This window comes from Sus scrofa, chromosome 13 (assembly GCF_000003025.6).
Source record: "Sus scrofa isolate TJ Tabasco breed Duroc chromosome 13, Sscrofa11.1, whole genome shotgun sequence".
Classification (NCBI taxonomy): Eukaryota; Metazoa; Chordata; class Mammalia; order Artiodactyla; family Suidae; genus Sus; species Sus scrofa.
This window is the reverse complement of record NC_010455.5, coordinates 136,613,660-136,638,568: the sequence shown is the minus strand read 5'-3', so window position 1 is coordinate 136,638,568 and position 24,909 is coordinate 136,613,660. Positions and strand designations below refer to the sequence as shown.

The 24,909-nt window shown below is 45.6% G+C and overlaps 1 protein-coding gene across 7 annotated transcripts in view; it reads right to left on the bottom strand.

Moving 5' to 3' along the window:
• MYLK (myosin light chain kinase) overlaps positions 1-24,909 on the bottom strand; it is a 299,797-nt gene that overhangs the window by 171,106 nt on the left and 103,782 nt on the right. For all 7 annotated transcript variants that reach the window (XM_021070234.1, XM_021070231.1, XM_021070236.1 and 4 more), the window contains one exon: positions 19,070-19,236. In XM_021070234.1, the coding sequence (XP_020925893.1) occupies positions 19,070-19,180 (111 nt within the window). In that variant the 5' untranslated portion in view covers positions 19,181-19,236. The remainder of the gene's footprint in view (positions 1-19,069; positions 19,237-24,909) is intronic.

Here is a 24,909-nt window from a genome sequence, read left to right as displayed (position 1 = left end):
TGTAGCGTATCAAATATAATGGAATGCTCACCATTAAAATTATATTGACAGAGTGATTTGGAAAAATGACATGCCGGGTGAAAAAAGGCAGGATACACAACAGTATAAATGCTGTTTAGATTTCTTTAGAACAGTATAAAGGCTTTTTAGAGTGGTACTGTGGACAGGGCCATGATTCTGCTCACATTCCTAGTGTAACACCTACCATTAGGGAACTACCATGTGTCAGCACACCTCTGCTATTGCATCAACTCTCCCCCCACCCTCCGCCTCCAGTAATGCTGGGAAGTAGGAATTATTATTCCCAGCTCACTGTGGAGCTCAGAGAACAGATCTCTGGGCTGCAAAGCACATGTTCTTTCTCCTCCTCCCACTGACCTATGGCACAGAGGTTTGTGGTTCCCTACCCTGCTGTTTTATGACCATCTGAACCCTGGCAAGGCCAGGTTTACAAGCACAGGGCTGACCATTGCTCCCTGAAGAAGGCAGATGAACTAGGCCTCCCAGGGGCATTTATCCACATTGTGCCTCAGCTGCAGTCCCATCTCCCTCCACCCCTCTAACCCCTGGAACTCTGAAGAGATCATGCCTCCCACTTGAGCAGAGGCACTGACAGGATTAGGGAGCAGAGAGAGCCGGGGCCATGGGGACATGAGGTGCAGAGCAATGGAGGGCCTGAGCTGGCTGAGGAACAAGGACGGACAGCCAGTGATCCAAGACAGGGGAAGAGGGCATTGCAGAGCAGAGAACAGCGACAGAGCCAGGGTCCTCCCTCCTCTGACCAATAGCATCTCCTGCTGCCTTTAAAATCTGGATGGTCCCCTCTCTTTATGCACAGGAAATGTATACATACCCCAGGTACACACTAGAGGAAGGCCCCTATGATTGTGTCCTGTGATTACATCTTCCAAGCAAATGAGTTTACTTTTGGAGGACAAAGTGGGTCTTGTACCTGATCCTGATTTTTAGGAAGCTTAGAGTCACATCAGAAGCCCATCTCCATCAAGCTACAAGACTGTAGAGCACTCATTTCCATGTGCTCGCCTTAGCCTGGGTTCGTTATTCCCTCCCAACATTTCCCTTTGCTCTTTTCTTTTTCTTTTTTTTTAAAGGGACCTCAGATGGTCCCATCCTACCACATCATTTTTTTTCTTTTCATCCATTCTTTCTTTCTTCCTTTCTTTCTTTTTCTTTCTTTTCTTTCCCTCTTTATTTCTTCTTTTCTTTCTCTCTTCCTTTCTTTCTTTCTCCCTTCCTTCCTTCCTTTATTTATTTCTGACCACCCCGTGGCATACGGAGTTCTAGGCTCAGGGATCAGATCTGAGCCCTAGATGGGACCTACTTCATAGCTGTGGTGGCACCAGATCCTTTAACCCACTATGCTGGCCAGGGATTGAACCTTCATCCTGGTGCTGCACAGACACCACCGATCCCATTGTACCACAGCAGGAACTCCCCCTTTGCTCTTTTCTGATCTCTCACCTCCGCCCCAGCAGAGGAACCAAGGCATTATGAAATCTAATCTATATGGGGCACTATCACCCCCAAGGGGGTGAAAAAAATGGTTTGGGGAGGAAGGGGCATAAAATCTTACTCTTTTTATGTCTAAAGCACTATAAACATACGCATACAGTTTATGAAGAGAGAGCAGATCCTTAAGAACCACAGACCTCTATGAGTCACCCTGTGCTAAAGCAATAAAGAGAACACCCCCCCATCCCGATCCGAGATTGTCAGACACATCATTTCCAGAAGTAAATTACACAGGACACGGAAGTCCAGTGGCCTTCTCTTCCACTGACTCAGCTACACCCCCACGTGCAGCTGAAACCTGCAGCCATGACCTTGGCTTCCGCCTCTCCAGCCCACTCATCTCACATCAGTGGCTTGGAGGAGAACCTGCGCAGGGATGATGTGCTCAGATGCAGATTCAGTGGTCTCACCTCAGTGGGGCTGGGATGGGAAGCTCCAGGCACCCCAGTGGGTTCTGATGGGCGCCACTTGGAGAGAAACCCTCTCTACACAGTGTCTCCACCAATGACTCAGGCACCTAGGTATCCAGATTTCACCCTGAACTCCAAAAAGCCATGCCCTGGCTATTAAAAATGAAGGGGCGGGGATGGGGTGGTGACTGATTTGATTTTATTATAAGAGCTTTGCCCCAGGTAAGTCATTGCATGTTGCATGTGTGTGGGACCTACACACTCTAGGCTCTAGACTCTAGACCTTAACTGGCAGGTCTCCCCGTCCTCTGGCTCCACAGAGTATGGCATCTAATGGGGTGGTGTCTGCCCCCAGAAACCAGCCTCCACATCCTCAGCATCTCCTCACTGCCTACAGATGGGAAAGGCCAGCTCGACAGGCCATGGAAAGTATGCTCAGGTGCCAGGCTCCCTCAGCCTCATGCCTTAAAATCAGGATCCAGATTTGATTTGCTTTTCCTGGCCTTCCTGACTCCTGCTCTTCCAGGCTCATTTTCCACTCCCCTGTCAGGCTTCCCAGGGTTGAAGGGGCCGGGCGAGCCAAGTCCTTCACACTCCACAGACAACCCTCCCTTGCAGGCACTGTGCCCACTGTCCACACTCCAGCACCTGGCAGGCCTCCGCCCTGCACCCCCGCCCCCGCCTCAGCCTGCCTTGAATCCCACTGGAGTTTCCTGAGGGGGTTGGACCTGCATCTCTTACAGAACCTGCTCAGGGTCCCAGTGTGTCCCCTCATGAGAGAAAACGAGGGGCCTATTTCTCATTCTCACATCACTCAGCCAGCCCTGTCAGGACACAGTATCTGTTCAAGGTCACTGTGGCCCACCCACTCCCACTTCAGAAGGTCCTTGAGGAGCAACCCACAGATCTGACACCCTTCCTTCCCAGATGGCACCCCAGCACTCAGGGTGTGTGTGTGTGAAATGGGTGTGGAGGGGCCAATTCACAGCTCCAACCCACTGAGAGTGTGCATCTCGTGAACAGAGGGACAGTCTCTGGTCTTCTCTGTCCTTTTTTTTTTGCTTTTTGGGGCCACACATGTGGCATATGGAGGTTCCCAGGCTAGGGGTCGAATCAGAGCTACAGCTGCCGGCCTACACACAGCCACAGCAATGCCAGGTCCGAGCCAAGTCTGCGACCTACACCGCAGCTCACAACAATGCCAGATCCTTAACCCACTGAGCAGGTCTAGGGATCAAACCCGCATCCTCATGGATACTAGTCAGATTGGTTTCCACTGTGCCACAATGGGAACTCGCTCTGTTTTGTTTTGTTTTTTTTAATCCCAGGTCCTCCAAACAGCCTGCATGGAGCTACTGCTTGCTGAACTGAACTCATCTGTAAACCACCCACGCAGGTCAGCCTTTCTGAGTGCCACAACTTCATGTAGCACTGTGGTGGGGGGCCGGGGGGGGTGTCAGCTGGTGGGCACCCTAATAAAACCACTAGGTCTTGACTCCAAAACCTTGTTTATATTTATGTTTATGGAATCATAGAATGTTAGAGCAGGAAGAGGCATCAGAGTCATCTGGTCCAACCTCTTTATTTATAGTGAGGAAAATAAGTCCAGAGTTTGGAGCAAATTAGAGACAAAGACCCAGGGATCCTCAGTGCCAGCCCAGCCCTCCTGCTAGTGTCACATTGTTGGTCCTAAGAGAAGCCAGCTCCCTATAAGAACTGCCAAGCGAAGATGTCTGCAATGGATGGAATTTGAGCATCACTAGGCTGACTGCAGTGCCCAGTGTATTTAAATGCATCCTTGTTGGCTGTGATCTATCCAGGCCTTACTGAGTAACTGCCAGGGCAGGGTACCATCCTAGATGCTATGGAGAACACAAAAATGAGTAAGAAATTGCCTTTAAGGGGCTCTCATTCTAATGACAAGCATGTAAATAACCAGAACATAAAGCCAAAGATATACCAAATAAGAAAGCTCTAGGTGGTCATAACAGCTGTGGAAAAGCATGGTGGGATCCTTGGTAGAAGTGACTTTGGAAGACCCTGGGGTCTAGATTCCAGGTAGAATTATGACAGATGTCACAGAGGCAAAGCCTGGAAACTGCTCGGGATGGTAGGCCCAGGTCATAGGGCAGTTGGGAAGAACACTGGTCAAGGGACTGGCCCCCAAGCTGTGGACAACACTGAATGGCAGGCAGGGGGCCTGGACTCCAAACCATGGAAGGCTTCTGGGCCAAGAAGAAGTGCTCAGAGAATAACCTCTAAGTAAATGAAGATTGGAAGGGGCTGAGTGAGGAATACCTGGGGGCCCTGGCAGGTTATCCCAGTCCCGTGGGTGGGACAGGATCCCACCCCTCAAGGGATGCTGGCCATTCTTTGGCCCTGCTGTCCACTAGAGGATGGGCAGATTCAATCCACAGAAGGGGATTAGAGACCCAGCCTTCTGCTTCAGTCTAGTTTTCCCAGAGAGCGCTGTGCCCTGGGGAGCACTGGGTCTCCATGCATGCATTTCGTATCATTTAATTCTGCCCATCCTTTTCAAGAGCTTAGAAATGGGAGACATTCTACCTCCTAACAAACCTAGAAGGGCTTTATCCACTATAGCATGCTATCCAAATGTACAATATATTATTAAAAATGTGACCATTGTGGATGAATGGATAAAGAAAATATGGTGTGCATGCATATATACACACAAAGTAATAGCACTCAGCTATTAAAAAACAAAGGAAACCCTGTCATATGCAACAACGTGGATGGACCTGGAGGGTATCAAGTTAAGTGAAGTAAGTCAGACAAGAAAGACAAACACTGTCTGATCTCACTTATATGTGGAATCTCGGCTCATAGATTCGGGAATAGATTGGTAGTTGCCAGGGCAGGGGGTAAGGGGAGAATTTGAGATAGGTGAAGGGAGTCGAAAGGTACAAGATAAATAAGTTATGAAATAAATCAGGCCTGGGGGTGAGATGTACAACATGGTGACTATAGTTAGCGATACTGTACTGCATGTTGGAAAAAAGCTTCTAAGAGAGTAGATCTTAAAAATTCTCATCACAAGAAAACAATTTGTTGTAACTATGTATGATAATGATGTTAACCAGACTTACTGCGGCAATCACTTTGCGATTTATACAAATATTGAATGATTACGTTGTACTCCTAAAATTTATATAATGTTATATGTCAATTATATCTCAATTATGAAATAAGGCATTGGCAGAACAAAATACAAAGAAAACTCCAACCCCAAGATGTTGAAACGGAATAAAATAATAAACTGTTAACTATGGGAACAACTGTTAAGATTATTTGGTCCAATCCCCCAGCCTAATTTGTAGATCCCGAATGTGACAGTCCTCACAGATACGGCTGCCCTAAACATCTTCGGTTCTGACCAACTAAGACAGTACTTGCCTCGTGGTCAATCACTCAATAAATATTAGTTAAATGAACCAAATCCAAACACTTGAAATTGACCTTCTACCAAAGCAGAACATTACTGATGCAAGAGATAAAACTGTGGAAAATTCACAGCCTGAACAAATAATCTCTCTGTACGGGCACCTACCAGAAGCTAGGACTGAGGTGCATTTTTGAAAAATTAGACACGTGAAATAGGGCATACGCACTACCATACAGAACTCAAAGAATTTCAGCTCACAAAGGGCCTCAAGGGTCATCTAAATCATGATCTTATAAGGAATCTGAGACTCAGGGAGACTTGGTGGTTTGTCAAGAGTTTTAAGGCAACTTTGTAGGAACCAGAAGAACCCCAGTCCAGTGTTCTTTCCACAACATGTTATGTTAACCATCCAATCAAGTTTGAAATTGTAGAGTGCAGAATATAACCTTCAGGGATGTGGCAATGGAAAAGAATGCAATGGATTGGAAGGGCTGGAAAAGGCTTCAGAGAGGAGGAAAGGTTGAAATTTTCCATTACAAAAATTGATCATCTCCTAGTTGCAAGATCACTGATGCTGGGGATCACATTTTCTTTTTTTGGAGTCCTAGGGTCCAGACCACAGAGAGACAACTCATGTGGACCAACTTTTAAGAAAGCGGGATCTGAAGTATTAACTGCGTTTAAAGTCGGAGGAAGTTGCCACTTCATGGAAGGTGAATATCTTAGGTCCTATAGGAATTGAATCTATGTGAAAACATAAACAGGCCTTCAGAGCTCTCCTGTGTTACAGAGATCCCCATAGATGGACGCCAAACCTGGCCCTTCATACCTTGTCCATTGCAGGACTGGGAGCAAACAGAGTACGAAAAGCCTAATCTGGTGTCACCATCGCTCGTTGCTCAATTTGCCACGCAATTCCGTTTCCATTTCAAGGCAGACAGTCAAGTAACTGGAAACATGTTAAAATAATAGGAGCCTAAAGGCATTATTAGCAGAGACAGATGTATCTAGATAGCGCCCGTCTTTTCCCTGAGAGGCAAACGATACCACAAAAGTAAAAAACACACTAAGAGCACTTACAAGAACAAAAAATTCTAATTACATGGTTCCAAATCCTCTCCTAATTTTAGTACATTAGTAGTGAACACAGAGATGCTTTTATGTGGTGGTGATCAGACTGCAGAGTCCTTGCTCTGCTTCTCTTCCCACTCTGTGTTATTCACACACATGATATGTTTAATGATCTCCTTTTGAGCACAAATTAGTTCATTTTTGGCATTTTAAGTAATACTCTGAACATTTTTGGACCAACTATTTTTTTCATCTCCTCTAAGAATTAAGTTATAGCGTCAAAAGCAGAATTTCTGGCAAAGCACGTCGATGGTTTTATTGTGCTTGATATTCTGTCAGTCTGGCCCCGGAAAGGCTGAACCAACAATGGGAGGTCCCAGCACGGTTTCCTGTTTCACCTGTTTCCTCAGAGCCCCAACAGTGGGCTCTTGGCATCTTTTATGTTGCTAGATTTTCCAGGTACTTACATACTTTAAAGATATTTTAATTTCCATTTGTCTAGGTGCTGGCAGTGTTGTGTAATGTATTTTGATGCCATGCTGTATATTTTTTCCACACCCACTTTGCCTACATTCCTTTCAATGTAAACTGTGCATTCATCTTTGACCATTTATCAAATAGAATCTGGACACTGAACTCCAAAAGATATACCAAGTCTTTTTACAGGCAATTTACAGCAATTATAGAGGTAACTCCTATCTACTGTTAACAAATCCATGCAGTAAGAATGCGTATAAAGTAAAAGGTGAAAGCTAAGGGTATACAATGATGAAAGGTTTCCTTCCTTTTCACTCTTTCCCTCCATGCAACAGGATCACCTTCCAGGTATAACCATTGCAATAAATTATGTTTCTATTCTTATCATTAAACTCTGTAATTAGGAGTTCCCATTGTGGCTCAGCAGTTAATAACCCGACCGAGCATTCATGAGGATGCGGGTTCAGTCCCTGGCCTCCCTCTGTGGGTTAAGGATCCGGCGTTGCCGTGAGCTGTGGTGTAGGTCACAGACGCAGCTGTGATCTGGTGTTGCTGTGGCTCTGGCGTAGGCTGGCAGCTACAGCTCTGATTGGACCCTAGCCTGGGAACCTCCATATGCCACAGGTGCGGCCCAAAAAGACAAAAAAAAAAAAAAAAACCCTCAAAACAAACAAAGAAACCCTCTGTAATTATTGGTAATATACTCTGTGTCTGTTTCTTGTTTTTTAATTTCTTGTATTTTATGTTTAAATTAATTTTATTACATTTATAGTTGTACAACGATCATCACAACTCAATTTTGTAGCATTTCCATCCCAAACCCCCGCCCATTCCCCACCCCCAACTGTGTGTGTATTTCTTAATTTAAGAATTTAGAAATCACTTAGTGGATTCCTACCATGAATGAATGATGAGAAATTCCACTGGCTTACACTGCCTCCCTCCCAGTCCTGTTTTGATTTCTAGATCTTCCACTGGACATTAAAGGTAAGATCACAAACTCAAATGTCCATAGAGTCTGGCAGGATACACAAGTATAGACAGTGGGTGGGCCAAGAAATGTCAAGAGGCTCTTCCTGCCCTTCTATAGCTTTCTTATGATTAACATGAACGTGGCTAGGGAAAAAGCAAACTCATAGCTGGCAAGAGATGCTTGCCCATGTGTTGAGAGATGACTGGGAGTTGGGGGACTATGGCCACCCAGCAAAGACATGCTTAGGTGGAGAGGGTAGCACCCACCAAGTGTTGCCATGTGGAAGCCTTGCTGGATCTCACGTTTTGAGAAAAGCCTTTCAGAAGAGAATTCTATGTGTAAGTTTCCCACCTGCAAATCTCGGCTCAAGATTTTTGAGAACACTGCCGACCAAACATCAAAGATCTGTGTGCCAAACATGGCCGATGGGCGGATCATTTTTGACCTCTGTCATTATGGTTTCAAGCCTCTGTTATTTGCCCCATCTGTTTTAGCTGGTGTCTCCTCGCCTCTCACCATGTGATGAGGAGAACCTTAGCATCCTTCTAGTTTTTTGTCCTCTTTCCCTCCTCTTCCCTACCATTCACAATTCCTTTGCGATCGGCTTGCCAACACTTACAGAGTTTGCCTTCTGTTCTGTAACTACAACCAACACTTTTGAGCTATGTCTATAGATTGACTTTCAAAAAAAAAAAGAGTAATTTTCTTGATAGCAATAATACGTTGTGCAAATATTTCCTTCCAGCATCTGGTGGCCATGAATTCACTCTTCACAATCGTTGAAGAACTAGTTTCCAAATGTGGGCAGATGGGGTTCCATCCTTGGGTGTCGTCCTGTCCCCCGGGGGACGCGTCTACTGGCGGCTTCCCTTACAGTGTTTGGGTGGAGCAGCTGGACACACAGCACATGTTACCAGGGGGCAAAGTAAAAAAGACTTTCTGCTGAGATACTGATTAATATCCACACCAAGAGCTTCGGTTTTCCCATAGAGATATTAAGTACACATCTTTTTAATCCCCCTGCTTTCTGCCCTACAGCCCATCCTAATTTCTGCATCCTTTCATCTCATATGTGCGGCTCTACTTGGGCTGACACCTCACCCAGTACATGTAGTGGTGGCAGCGCTGACTTAGCATCCGTGCAAACCCAGGGAAATCCCTCGTCCACCAACGCCCCTCTCCTGTTCTCAGTGCAGCCCTGCATCCATTCTTTTTAACCCTTATGTTCATTTCAGGGGCCTATTTTGAGGGAGGAGAAGTTAGTTACGTGTTCAGTCAAATCACAGTGGCCATGAACGGCTGACAACTGCAGTTTCAGCACGACTTGCCCTGTCATTTCCCAGGCTGCTCCTTTTTCTGTGAATACTTTGGGAATTCTGTGACATCGGGCAGCCCACCACCAGTCTCCTTGTCAGGACAATTTCTGAGCCACCTGGAATAGACAGCTCTGAAATTTTGGGAGCACATTCGAGCTTACTGGAGGCCAAGATTATCATTCTTCAACGAAAATGGAAAATGAAGATTCATTCACCTAGAGATTACATTGTTCTTTGAATGAATTTTATGCCCTAGGGAAATTCTTAAGAATTTAATATCTGGAGATCCCTCTGTGGCACAATGGGACTGGTTGTGTCTCTGCAGCACCAGGACATAGGTTCGATTCCTGGCCTGGCACAATGGGTAAAGCACCTGGCATTGCTGCAGCCATGGCGTACACAACTGAGGCTTGGACCTGATCCCTGGCTCAGGAATTCCATATGCCGCAGGGGAGCAAAAAAAAAAAAAAACTTGAGAATTTAGTATCTTATTTCTGCTATGAATGGAAGAGTTATTTTCAGTATAACTTCTAGCTGTGGATCCCAAGTGTATGGGGACAGAATGAAACACAAGAGTGGTCAGCCCTGCCCAATAGCACTTTCTGTAATAACAGAAATGTTCACTAATCTGTGCTGCCCAACAGAGAGCTATGAGCCACCTGTGGCTATTGACCACTGAAAATGTGGCTAGCGTGGTTGAGGAATCGAATTTTTAGATTTTATTTAATTTTAACTAATCTTAACCTAAATGTAAATAGCCACATGTGGCCAATGGCTATCCTATGGGATAACGCAACTCTAGACCTCAAACAGCTCATTCTCATTAAGGAAGCAAAATACAAAAAAACAAAACCTGATAATACGGTACATTGATAAAAGTAAAAATGAATCATATAAGTAAGTACTATAGGAATTCAGAGGAAAGAGCAACTGAGGGTTAGAAAGCTCGGGATTATTTCAGGTATATCTATGAGGCAGATTTATGTGCTAATGTTAAAAAAAAAAATTGCCCAAAGCAATGACAATGCCAGATCCTTAACCACCAGGTCACCAGAGAACTCCCACTATAGTGTTTTAGAAGTTGTATGAAATTTCTAGAAATCTGATACATCCTGGTATAATGTTATCAGGCCTAATTCCAATTTATGACCTTAAAAATTTTGAGTACCACAGAAATAACCAAATTTCCTGGTCCATTCCATTGTAATAAACTCTCATCAAACATTTAACCATCAAAAAGAAATGCCAAAAGATGATAAAAGAGCAAGTTGCAAATCAGTATATGTACATGGGTCCATTTGTATACATAAAAGCACATGCAGATGTATGCTTGTATTTGGCTAGAATATTTCCAAAAGTATATTCAGATAGTTAATGGCAGCTACCTCTCGAGAGTGGAAGTAAGGGTCAAGGCAAGGAAATTTTTTACTTTGCTGGAGTTTTTGTTTTAGAAATAGTTTAACACGTATATCATTTTTCCTTTATAATAAAGTTATAGGCAAAGAGATGACTAGTGAATAATAACATTTTAAAAAGGCCAAAGCGGTCAACCCTTTCCTGTGGTTATTATTCACGGATGATTTTATGTGATTATTAGGAATACAGCACATCCTTTACCTTGGCTTCTCTATCCTCTAATAAATTGCTTGAAAGAGAAAACAGACTGAAGGAAAGTAGCCCGAATGAGGTAGGGTTTAAATAGGACCTTGACACTGGATAAGATGGAGTGGGACAAGGAAGGGCATTCCTGATAAGGGCACAGGGAGTAGGGATGCAGGGATGCAGGTGGGAACAGTGCACGGTGGGGGAGGGGAGACAAGATCCTAGCAGAGGCGTGGGACTGAATCCCTCTGGACTGGGCTGGCAAGAGGTCTGAGGTCAGACCCTACCACCTTGGTTCTCAGAAGAACCAACATTTTCTGCGCCCACCATGTGGCAGGCCTTGTGCTACTCCTGGGGCATGAAGATGAATAAGAAACAGTCACTGAGGTCAAGGAACCAGAGGAGACATGCAAAAGGGAGGACATCAGGTAGCGCAAGAAGTACAAGATTTGGACCCAGAAGGACTGCCTCCTTCACTTACTGACATAACCTGGGTGAGTTCTGAAATTTCTCTGAGCTGCTCGGTTCTTCCTCTATAAAAAATGGGGACATGAGGCCATTGTGCTAAGGGAAATAAGTCAGACAGAGAAAGACAAATACTGCATGATCTCACTTATACATAGAATCTAAAAAATGCAACAAACTAGTGAAATTTTTTTAAAAAAGAAGCAGACTCACAGATAAAGAGAACAAACTAGTGGTTATGCGGGGCGGGGGCACCATGGGGCGAGGTGCGGTGGGAGATACAAACTACTGCGGATAAGATAGGCTACAAGGATGTACTGTACAAAACGAGGAGTAAAAATTAAAAAAAAATTTTTTAATGAGGATAAAGCTACTTTACCATGAGGACAAAATGTTTAAGATCACATGCCTGGTCCCAGAGGGCAGTGACAAATGCTAGGTCCCTTCCTATCACACTCTGCCCCCACTCCTAATCGATAGGGAAGATAACATGCTTTCCTTGCTTACCCTTCCCCCACAAAGGTGACACCAGAACAAAGTTTCTGTGTTGTGTGTGGGGATGAGCAGGGCTGGGGTGGCTGTGTTAGAGGGACTAAGGGAGGGGCAGGGGCAGGGCTCAGGGCTGCGGAGCTCAGGGCTGATAGGAAGAGCCTTTTAGGCAGTGCTGCAGAACCTCATCCAAGGCTCCTGGATATCAAGTTAGCAGGTGCACAGTCAGTCCTGCATTGTGGGAAGGACCACCTGGAAGCGCAGAAGTCAGGAAGCAAGAAACCAGTTTCCAAGCCTGGAAGATAGATAAGGTGTCTATCTTAATCTTAATCTCCTCTCCATTCCTATAAGACAAGCTATTTATGGAACATTTCAAGCAGCTGATTATACCATCACATCCTCCTGTTTTAGATGCTTTACCCAAGAACTTCATGGTTAAGGCCTCTGAGGACAGAAAGCAGAATGGATACTCCTGAGTTAGAAGTGAGCTGGAAGGGGTTAGTGGGAGAAGGAGAGCGCTGCTGGTTAAAGTGGAAATTGAGGAGGTATTCCTGCTTTCATTGGTGGGGCCTTCGCTCTCCCCTTCCTCCACCCTCCACGACTTAAACGTGGCTTGAGCAGGCCAGACTAGCCCTTGACTGTGAAGCCCCCTTCAGTCAACTCCAAGCCCTTCCATCTGGATTGAAACCTCATTTGGGCTGAACTTCAAGAGGCACTAAAGTGTCAGCTCATTTGATTCGCAGCCCAGCCAGGGCCTATCACCATGTTTGCTTTTCCTGATAAGGGTGAATTCCAGGATAGAAGGAAAGACACCTGTAGGAATTTCAGTATTTTTCCTACCATCTCATTCCTTTTGTTCTTGACCCTGTATTGGGGGAAGCGGCCCATGGGCGCTTTAGCTGCTGCTTGGGGGACAGAAGAGCTGGAGGCGTGTCAGTCAGCCCCTGGCACTTGTGGCCTCTGGGCCAGCTGTCCCTGGAGGATCCCAGCACCCAGGGTGCGGGGCAGCAGTGCTCACCGGGCAGGGCACAGTCCCGCCCTAGTTGTACCCAGCACTGCTGGGGTCCTCCTACGCAGGTGGGTAGACAATAGATCCCACACCTGAGTGGCATCTACTGTCCTGTCCCCCCTCCCCCAAGCGCACAGCTGCCCCTTGACCATGCCACTCAGGCCAAGGCACATCTCCCTGCAGGTTTTAAAAGTGGGTAGAAAACTCTAGGGTTCTGGGTGCCCAGAACATGGGGGATGATGTCTCTCCAGTGGCAGACAGATCCTCTGCTCTTAGGCGAGGGTGTGTGGTCAGATGAAGAAACAGGAGTTTCAAGAATGTGGCTTCATGCTGCCTGGATCTAAAGATGAGATATAGATCCAAAGTTGTTTGAGATCTGGAAAATATAATCTCCTGCAGCTGGTAGAGCCAAAAACGGGGGTGGGTGGGTAGGTAGCTTTGGCTTAAGCAGTAGATCCTGATCAAATAGTAGTTTTCTATAATGACATTAAATCACCCCGTAGAGTTGGCTTCCGCCCCTAGACCCTTGACCCTGTGGGTTCAAGTCAGACGGCCACAGCCAGGGATCCTCTAGAATGCTTGAACTGCGGGGTCACATTCAACTCAAGCCCTCCCCTCACTGTTGATAGGTTTGGTAATGGTCTGAAAAGGTTTTTTTAGTTCTTCTCTGTGCTGTCTTCTCTCCTTATTCCCATCACTTCGAGACGATATCTCCACCTGCATCTCATTAGGTGTTTATCACTTAGGAACATTGCTGTAAAATTTCCTGTGTGAATAACCACAGCCAAAGATCTATCTGGGAAACTCTCTAAGGCGTAGGATTTTTGCCTCTTAGCTGCTCCCTCTGTCTTGATGCACTTACACTGCTGTTTCACCCACCCACCCATGCCCACTCCAACCAACCCTTTATATTCTAGCTTGTTCCCTCATGGTTTGAATATGGCTACTGGAGCACCAGCCATCAAATCTGCAGTCAAGGCAGGAAGGAAGGGAGGGGCGGAATATGAGCGATCCAGGGATCTGTTTTGTTTTAATCAGAAAAGCAAGAGCTTTCCCAGAGACACCCTAGCTGACTTCAGCCAACTGTGTCACTGAGCCGCTCTTAGCTGTAAAGAAAGCTTCTACAGTGGCCTCTAGAATGGAAAAAGGAAGGGCAGAGGGGGTGGGTCATGGGGTCCGTGGTGGTGGAAAAACCCTAATGGGTGTGAGGGAGTGAGATGCAGGCTGAGCATCTGCACAGTTTGGAGTTTCTCAGAAAGCCAAGAACCACAAGGGGCACCTGTGGTCCTGCCTTAAGGTCACCAAGTCTTTTTTTTGGCCATGGTGTGCAGCGACTTTGACATGGGATCTCAGTTCCCAGACCAGGGATTGAACCCAGGCTGCAGTGGTGAAAGCACTGAATACTAACCACTAGGCCACCAGGGAACTCCCACATCAAGTCTTTTTGATAGAAACAAGAAGGGGAGAGGAAGGGTTCATTCATTAAGTCGTTGGCCTGAAAATAAATACAGAGGGAGTAGAGGTGGGGAGGGCAAAGATTTTTTACCTCTTTCAGGAATAAAACCAGAAAGTGCAGGGCTGAATCAACTTTGTATTACCAGCTTCAGAGGGCAGTAGGAAACAAACTTTCATAATGTTCTCACATCTGTGGAGTCCACTGTGTTAATATAATGATGGGAGGATCCTGTATCCCCTTGCAGAAGAAGCTGGGACATCCCAGAACACTCTTCACCCAGATTTTAGAGCTGATAGCAACTTTTTATTTGGAGGGAATAGGGGGAGAGGAAACAGACAGAGGTCCCCAGGCTGCTGTAAGGAAAAGAGAGGTCCTGCCAGCTGTGATGGGTACCACCAGGTCTAAGAAGTTGCTTGAAGGCTTATTTTTAAAGTCACTCAGTTGTAAGAGATGCTCGAGAGCTGAGGTCCGGAGCTCGTTGTGAAACTGACACCAGGACTGGCCGGTGCAGAATGAGCCTCTAGAACAGGATGCATCCCAGGGCCTAGAGAGAGGGGTCAGTTGCACGCAGGGTCAGGCGGCCACAGCAGAGAAGGTTAGTACGCCCTTGAGGCAGAGGACTCCTGCTTGTGATGAGGGAGACCCCCTTTGGCACTCAGTCTTTTGTTACAAGCGACTCCTCCTCCAAGTTCCTATTTTGCTCAGGCCACCCACCCTCTACCATTCCTTTCTCTGAGGGCACCAGGTCAGGGACACCCCTGCTCAACCTCATCTCTGGTATCCAAACAACCACTTCCTCATTCTGGTGTCATCTGATGTGGCCCTTCCCTGATGCAAAGTGTTCCTTTGTGTCCTTTGCCACACTGATAATGCAGACGTACAGGACACTTCCTATGACGGCCCCTCCCTCTGTGTTTCTGCAAGTTCTCAGATGGAGCCAGACACTCCACCTAACATCTTCCTTCTGGAATCATCTTCCTTCTGTGTCCACTATCCACCAGCATGCTGTCAAGATGTTGTTCTGGGTTAACTCTGGGAAGTTGGAGCTCTGCAGGCTGACTTTTTTTAAAAAAATTTTTTTATTATAATTGATTTCCATTATAGTGTCAATTGCTGCTGTATAAGCTGACTTTGGAGGAATACATTCGCTTTGACCTCTAGCCCATGGTAATCTACAATGTCAACTGTTTCCTCAACAGAAGCAAAATAAAATGTTCACACAGAGGATGCTTTAAGAGAACTGTAAACAAATTGTGCATGTATGAAATGCCACAGAATAGTTTGAGATGATTAAATTTGTGTGAACATCTCCTCGTTAAAAAAATACTATTACTCTGCTTTTAGACTTTATGAACTGCTGTTACCATTTTCATCTTCAACTTGCTTACTTTTCACATTCCTGTAGGCCAGAAAAGACAGGAACAACTATTTGTTTCCTCTCAGATAAGGAAACCAAAGAGCAGAGAAGGTCTGACCTGTCAAGCAGAGGCTGGCTGAGCAGCAGAAAGCCCCGTATGTGGACTCCTGGGCCAGGGCTCATCCTACGAAGGTTCCAAGTCAAACAACCCAAAGGCTCAGCTCCTTCGTGACCTCCTAGGTCAGCAAAGGAAGCAGAGGCATCTTCATCTACAGAAGCTAAGTCAGCTCTTAGTTCATGTTTGTCTGAATGTGAAGGAGGAGTTTGTCTCTGAGAAGTAGTTGGACAGGAGGGCAGGTATGGAGATAGGATCGGTTTTTTCCAAGCCATTGTTCAAAAGATCACTTTTATTCACTTTTTATTTTTTAGGTGTAAATCCACTATCTTATATTCACAAAGTCGTGCCACCATCACCGCTATCCAACTTCAGAATATTTTCATCATCCCCAAAAGAAACCCTGTATGAGAATCTTCCTGCACTGCTGGTGGGAATGTAAATTGGTGCCGCCACTATGGAAAACAGTACGGAAGGTCCTCAGAAAATGAAAAATAGAGTTGCCATTGGATCCAGAAATTCCACTCCTGGGCATACAGATGTATAAAACTATAATTTGAAAAGATATATGCACCCTTATGTTCACTGCAGTACTATTCACAATAGCCAAGGCATGGAAGCAACCTAAATGTCCATCAACAGATGAATGGATAAAGATGTGGTACACATACATAGTGGAATACTACTCAGTCATATAAAAGAATGAAATAATGCCATTTGCAGCAATGTGGATGGACCTAGAGACTCTCACCCTGAGTGAAGTAAGTCAGAAAGAGAAAGACAAATACCATATATCACTCATATGTAGCATCTAAAATATGACACAAATGAACTTATCTATGAAACAGAAACAGACTCACAGATATAGAGAACTGACTTGTGGTTGCTGAGCAGGAAGGGATATAGGAGAAGGGTGGGTGGGAGTTGGGGATTAGTAGATGCAAACTAGTATACACAGAATGGAAAAACAACAAGGTCCTACTGTATAGCACCTGGACTTTATTCAATAGCCTGTGATAAACCATAATGGAAAAAAAATATAAAAATAATGTGTATATATATATATGACTGAGTCACTTTGCTGTACAGCAGAAAATAATACAACGTTGTAAATCAATAGTACTTCAATAAAATTAAAAAGAAAAAAAAGAAATCCTGCACGCCTTAGCAGTCGCTTGTCATTCCCCTCTCCTCCTGGTAGCCCTCAGCAACCACTCATCTACTTTCTGTCGCTATATGTTTGCCTCTTCTGGACATTTCAGATATGTGCAATCATTCAGTATCTGGCTTCCTGTGTTTGGCTTCTTCCACTTGTGTTTTCAGCATTCATCCATGTTGCAGCATGTATCAGTACTTCCCCATTTCCAAATCCCCACGGACTCTTCCTGTTGCTTCTTTCCTGCTAGCTGTGGGGGCAGGAGGATGAGGGGACTACAGTCAGGGCAACAGAAAAGAGCTTTCATCCTGGTAGAGCTCAGAGAGGAAAAAGAGACCACTCTGCAGCATCACCAACATCTCCCACCACCTTCTTCAGGGAAAAGATAGACAAGGAACATCAGATCCGCCAGCAGTTAATTAGACAGGCCCATGCCGAGCACATAATGCAGTGCAGACCCTGAATAGTCTCCAGATGACCACACAGTCAAACCAGCCACTTAGACAAGGACAAAGCCCAGCATCAGCCAGGAAGAGGGATGTTCTTGACCCCTTCCTTCCACAAGATTTCAGGGGCCTGCTTCTAATGATAGACTCATAGTACAACCTTGAGTTCCTCATCACCTTGGCTCTCTCTTGTTCAGATCAAAGCCTTCTAGCCTCTAAACCTTTGGGGGAGATCACCTGTGTTTAATTCAGGACAAACATTAGTTGCAAATCCCCTGACTTCCACATGCATCTCTCCATCAAACTGATGATCTGACTTCTTGTAGCCGGAGCCAGTGGCTTACTAAAAGCCTCTCCAAATGGGCATAACCTCAGTGTTCTCACAGCTATTCTTCCCAACTTCTCCTTTCCAGACAAGGAATGGTCATTGCCTATCTGCAGAGGAAGAAATGGGGTCCAGTAAAGGCAAGAGACCAAGACCCATTAGTGAAAGGCCCACTAAAATCTGGAACAAGACAAGGATGCCCCATGCTCACCACTTTTATTCAACATAATATTGGAAGTCCTAGCCACAGTAATCAGACAAACAAAAGAAATAAAAGGTATCCAAATTAGAAAAGAGGTAAAATTGTCACTGTATGCAGATGACATGATACTATATATAGAAAACCTTAAGGACTCAACCCAAAAGCTACTTGAACTGATCAACAAATTCAGCAAAGTAGCAGGATACACGAATAACATTCAGAAATCAGTAGCATTTCTGTATACTAACAATGAAATGTTAGAAAAGGAATACAGAATACAATGCTTTTTAAAATTGCACCCCCCAAAAATTAAATACCTGGGAATAAACCTGACCAAGGAGGTGAAAGACTTATATGCTGAGAACCATAAAACATTAATCAAGGAGGAGTTCCTGTTGTGGTGCAGCGGAAATGATTCCAACTAGGAACCACGAGGTTGTGGGTTCCATCCCTGGCCCCACTCAGTGGGTTGAAGATCTGGCGTTGCCGTGAGCTGTGGTGTAGGTTGCAGACGCGGCCCAGATCTGGCATTACTGTGGCTGTGGTGTACACCAGCAGCTATAGCTCTGATTAGACCCCTAGCCTGGGAACCTCCCTATGCTTTGGGTGCAGTCCTAAAAAGACAAAGACAAAAGACAAAACAAAAAAAACAAAACAAAAAAACCAAAACCAAAACCAAAACCAAAAAAATGTTAATCCAGGAAATTAAAGAGGATTCAAAGAAATGGAAAGATATTCCACTCTTTGGTTGGAAAAATTAATATTGTTAAAATGCCCATACTCCCCAAGGCAACCTACAGATTCAATGCAATCCCTATCAAATTACCCATTAGTGAAAGGTGACAGAGTTGAAATAAGGGCTGTCTTGCCCCCCACTGCTCTGGAGGTACCACGTGGATGCACTTGAGGGTTAGTTAACCAAACACTCCTTCCGGTAGGAAGCGAGAGAAAAATGAGAGTTAATTCTCAATTGTCCAGAGTTGAGGGCACGTATTGAAACCCAAGCTCTTCTCCTACAGTCAGGGGCACGTATCTGGAACATGACTTGTGTTAATGGCAAAACATCTCAGTGTCCTTCCCAAGCCCCGAGTTCTCCAGCACAACCCAAAGGCAACCAAAACACAAGAAATAGAGAAAAACGGTGCATATTCACTTTACACGCAGGCCCAAAGGAGAAACAGCCCTTCTGCCAGACCAGCCTGCTGTGGAGAGGGCTGGAGTAGAAGTGACGCCCCCATGTCCCAACCCCTGCCTCGCTTCTTACCCTCCCTTCAAACTTGGCAGTGGCTCCTTCCTTGATGCAAAGGTTCCGAGGGGGCAAAATGAAAGCAGGGGCCTCGGTCAGGGGCGTGGAGCCGACTCTCGAGTGATCCATGGTGAGGAGGTTTTGGAAACGTGTGTCGAGGCAGCCAGCTTCACATCCCCCATGGTCTGCAAAAACAGGAAGGAAGAGCAGGTCAGACAAGACAAAGTACAGCCCGTCTCCCGCAGGCAGCCGGAGTGCCCAGTGTGCTGGTTGGGGCCACGGTGTCATGGGTTTTCCAGAGAGCCCCAAGAGGTCAGGGTCCAGCAGGAGCTCCTCTCTGGGAGTAAACAGGGCTCCTCTGTGTCCCCCCCCCCCATGCAAAGCTGCCCACCTGACACCAGCTCTAGACCATGTCCTGACCTCCCCCCAACCCCTGGGAGAACTTCAAGGGCAGGAAGAGAGAAACCAGATGGTTCTCAGCATTTTTACAATGGGTATCTAAAGTCGGAGCTCAATAGTCACTCAACCTCCGGAATTAATATCTACATTAGGTGCTTGTGGTAGAAAGCCAAGGCTGCTTTTGCCTAAAGGGTGAGAGCTCTCAGGCTAAAGGAAATGGGATCCACATGGGAGCAAAGAGTTTGGGGTTCACATGGCAAGGATCCTGGATGAGAAGAGGTGAGTGTGGGGGATTGAATGCGGGAAGGAAGCAAGGCTGGGGAGGCATCCCACTTCTGGGGGCTGGATTGCAAAAAAGCCTCAAAGGTCACAGAAAATTGGAGAAGGAAGCATTTCAAGGTTACCCAGATTAAGCCCTCCATTTTCAACTGAGGCCCAGAGCAGGTAAGTCACTTGCCCAGAGAGACAAAGCAAATGATGGCATCGCCAGCAGGAAAACCTCAGGCTCCTGACTCCTGGCTCAGGGCCTCACTGGGACTAGATAGATGTCCATAGCGCTGGCAGGTTGGTTGGAACAAAGGAAATTCCTTGGGATCAATTATGGAAGTGGAATAGGTAATAGGTAATAGTTATGGTTGAAAACTATAGAAATGGACTTTGGGTGTCAAAAATGGAGCTGTTGCCATGAGCTGTGGTGTAGGTCACAGATGTGGCTCTAATCTGGTATTGCTGTGGCTGTGGTGTAGGCTAGCAGCTGCAGCTCTGGTTCAACCCCTAGCCTGAGAACTTCCATATACTGCAGGTGCGACCCTAAAGAGCAAATAAAATAAAACAAAATAAACTGAAGAGGAACAGTATTTCTGTTTTTTATTTTTCTCTTCACTTTCTCTGGATTTTCAGCCACAAGCTAAAGTTTCATGCTAAGTGGGGCAAGCTGACAGAAACAAACCCAGTGGTGTCTGGGCATGAAATTAGTTTGTTTAAATTTAATAGCATCTAATAAAAATAAAATGGAGATCTATTTTGAAGTACAAGTTAAAGTAACAAAGACCTAGGTTTGTTTGTCCCAGGGCACATCCTTTGCTTGACAAAGCCAGCTTTCTCCTTTCATTGATGAAGGATTAGCTTTGCAAACAAAATCCTTTCCAAATGATAAGACTTACAGGTTCACTGCAGTACAATAAAAGCCAAATTTAAATAGCACTTACTACATATCAGGAACTATTCCAAACACTATAAATAATAGCTCATTTGCTCCTTACAACAACATGGAGACACATAATCTCATCATCTCCACTTTATGGACTACAACCAGGGAGGCTCAGCAGGACGTGACATTTAGTAGGGAGCAGCATTGGCATTTGATCCCAGGTGTCTTGCACCAAAGCTACTATTCTTTTTTTTTGTCTTTTTTTAGGGCCAACCTTTGGCATATGGAATTTCCAGGCTAGAGGTCGAATCAGAGCTGCAGCTGCCGGCCTACACCACAGCCACAGCAACTCAAGATCTGAACCGCATGTGCGACCTGCACCACAGCTCACAGATTCTTGATCCACTGAGCAAGGCCAGGAATTGAACCTGCATCTTCATGGATACTAGTCAGGTTTGTTACCACTGAGCCACAACAGGAACTCCCCAAAGCTCCTCTTCTTAACCCCTGGACCCTCTCGCCTCCTGTAAGCAGTAGAGTCAGCTGGTGGGAAGGAGGTCTCAGATTGGGGTAATAAAAGAGAAAGTTGAGAGCTGCTACCACATACGCATAAAACTGAGATATTTTTTATTTTAATTTTTTATGACTGCACCCATGGCATATAGAAGTTTCCAGGCCAGGGATTGAATCTGAGCCATAGCTTCGACCTAAGCCACAGCTGCAACAACACAGCAACCTGCCATGTCAGGCTGGGGATTGAACCCGTTCCTTCACAGCAATCGGAGTAGCTGCAGTCAGGTTCTTAACCCAGTGCACCACAGTGAGAACTCCAAAACTGAGATTTTTTTTTTTTTTTGGTATGTCATAGCAAACCATTGACAGCATTAAAAGGCAGATGATGGCCTAAGATAAAATGTCTGCAACAAGAGCAAAGGACTAGGACACTTTGTATCTAAGAAAACACACTCTGAGAGATAAATAGAGCTATCACTTGGGTGATTCACAGAAGATAGACAAACGACCACAACGCTAATGGACACTGCCCAGCCTCAATCAGAATCCCAGAATGCAAATTAAGAAACAATTATTACTTTAAAAAACTAACCAAACTGACATTTAAAAAGAAAATAATAGTCAATACTAGTGAGACTGGGTAGACTCATACCCTTTGGAGGAGTATGAGCTAACACAATCTTTCCGGAAAGCAATGTGGCAAAAAGATTCTGAAAAAAATCATCCATTTCTTTCCTTGGTATTCCTACATTTAAAAACATATTACTGGGGAGTTCCTGTCGTGGCTCAGTGGTTAACGAATCTGACTAGGAACCATGAGGTTTCGGGTTCGATCCTTGACTTCACTCAGTGGGTTAAGCATCCAGCGTTGCTGTGAGCTGTGGTGTAGGCTGCAGAGGCGGCTCGGATCTCACGTTGCCATGGCTCTGGCATAAACTGGCAGCTACAGCTCCGATTGGACCCCTAGCCTGGGAACCTCCATATGCCGCAGGAGCGGCCCTAGAAAAGACAAGAAAAAAAAAGTACTGGGAAAGAATCAGAAATGCAGCCCTAAATTTATATATAAGACTGCTAATCCCATTATTTATAAGAAAAAGGAAAACAATCCATTTAAATGCAAATAAAAACCAGTTAAATATCCAACAGTGAGAATTGGGTGAATATAGCAGAATATCAGGCAGTTCTATCTGTATATTTATAAGGAAAATGATAATAATAATTTGATAATATAAAAATTTTAAACTAAAAACAAGTTTTACTATGGAAAATTTCCAACAGAAAAGCAGAAAGAATAAAATGAGCATCTCAAACACCCGTCATGTACACTCAACAATTAGCCTTTTGCCATATTTGTATCACTGTATTTATGTATGTGTTTGCAGAAATATTTCTTTTTTATTTACTTATTTATTTTTTGTCTTTTTGCCATTTTTTGGGCCACTCATGCACGGCATATGGAGGTTCCCAGGCTAGGGGTCTAATCGGAGCTGTAGCCACCGGCCTACGCCAGAGCCACAGCAATGCAGGATCCGAACAGCGTCTGCAATCTACACCACAGCTCACGGCAATGCTGGATCCTTAACCCACTGAGCAAGGCCAGGGATCGAACCCACAACCTCACGGTTCCTAGTTGGATTCGTTAACCACTGAGCCACCACAGGAACTCCCTGCAGAACTATTTCAAGGTGGTAATCATATAATTTTAACGGCAAGAATCAGGACACGATCATTCACTGCATTAAAATAAATTTATTGGGCAGCTACCATGTTATCAGCCAGTATTAGGGATAGAGCAGTCATAATTACGAGTGTGTGGTAAGTGTGATAACATAGCAATAGGGAAGGAATGGGGTTCTTATATCCTGCGGAGCCACCTAGGACCACACCCCAGAGGGGACACTGCTTCCTGTACTCTGCTCCACTGCCACGAAGTGTGGTGACAGATACACTCTGTGCTGCCAGCACCAGGAGTGGGGTGGAGTGAGGGCAGCTATCACAAGGCCAGAAATCCAGGGCACTGCTACTTTCTAGCTGTGGTCTGGCCAAGGTACTCCAGCTCTCCTGGCCCCGGTTTTCTTCTCTGTAAAATGGGAACAATAATATCAACCTCGTACAGTTGCGGGGAGGATTTAAATAAGACTGTAGGAGTTCCCGTCGTGGCACATTGGAAACGAATCCAACTAGGAACCATGAAGTTTCGGGTTCAATCCCTGGCCTTGCTCAGTGGGTTAAGGATCTGTCGTTGCCTTGAGCTGTGGTGTAGATCACAGATGCAGCTCTGATCCCATGTTGCTGTGGCTGTGGCATAGGCCAGCGACCACAGTTCCGATTCGACCCCTAGCCTGGGAACTTCCATATGCCATGGGTGTGGCCCTAAAAAAGACAAAAGACAAATAAATAAATACATAAGACTGTATATACAACACTTAGTACAGCATAAAAGGCTCTCGATAATAGCTGTCAATATCCTCGTCATCCAGCTCCCAAAGGGAAAGCAAGTTCCCCACCCTGCAGGATAGACCTTTTTCACCAAGGACAGCAAGCCCAGGCCAGCCTGGTTATTCTCAGGGCAAGGGTATCCAGTGGGATTACTGTGTAACAGCAGCGGGAAGCAGATGGCACACAGTGAGAAGGTGGGTCGGAAGGCCCGGGGTCCCCGGCAGCCTCCGCAGCACAGTCCTATCTCTGCGAGAGCACTGAATGGGCAAGGTGCACGCACACGACATCCGGCTGGGCCCTAATCTCACTCAATCCCCTGGTCCTGCAAGGCAGTTCTGATTATGCTTCAGTCACAAATGAGGACACCAGGGCTCAGAAAGCCAAGTGCACTTGTCCAAGGTACATAGCTAAGACATGGAAACCAAACCAAATTCTGATGGCAGCTGTACCCTCTGGGCTTCCTGAAGGGCTGCCTGACCCAGACGAGGCATTTCCTGCTCTTCCCCAGTAATAGCAGATGCACTAGGCAGAGGCTTGGGAGTTGCACAAAGGAAAGGGGCGGGAAATGTAACACCCCTTTCTGCTTTCAGGCCTAACTTTGGGAGACACAAGACCTTCCCACCTCTGTTTTTGGAGGAGCTGGAAACTAGGCATGGTGACATCAGGCTCAGAATCCTCTCTATAGATCCTCTTGATCCAAGACCCTCTGAGGTTTCCTGAAGGCCCCCTCCTCTCATCAAAAGGAACATGTTTGGCCTCAAACACTGAAGACAGAAGTCATCCATCCCTGGGCAGGTGGGAAGGTCTGGCTTCAGATTAGAAAGAGAAGAGGCAGGTCAATTCTGCAAGGGGACATCCAGTTGGGGGTGGGTGTCAGTGGGTAGGGCAGTTATTAACTACCACGCAGGCAGAACCGGAGCCCCCTCGCAGGCTGGCTGACACACCAAACAGCTCTGCTCAGCCCAGCGCCCCGCCCCCTGCCATCAGCTGCATAAACAGATTCCGTCCACACTGCCAGTTTATGGTTACTGACATATTTGGAATGCTCTATCAAAATAACAACAGTAATAAATCAAACCAAACTCTCCTTGTTCCCTTCTAATCTCTCATCCAGCCTGGTGACCATGTTCAAACATCAGAGGGGCTGGGTAGTTTTTAGGATAATTTCTCTATAGGCAGAGCAGTATCAGGGGCTGGAATCAAATACACCTAGCTAGGGGGTTTCATTCAATACCAGTTAAAAGCAGATCAAAGGAGAAAGAAGTAAGAAGAGGAAAAAAAGGAGGAGGGGATCAGGAATGGCGGTGGGCAGAGAGCTGGAAGCAGCACCCGTCCCCCAAACACACACGTACACACA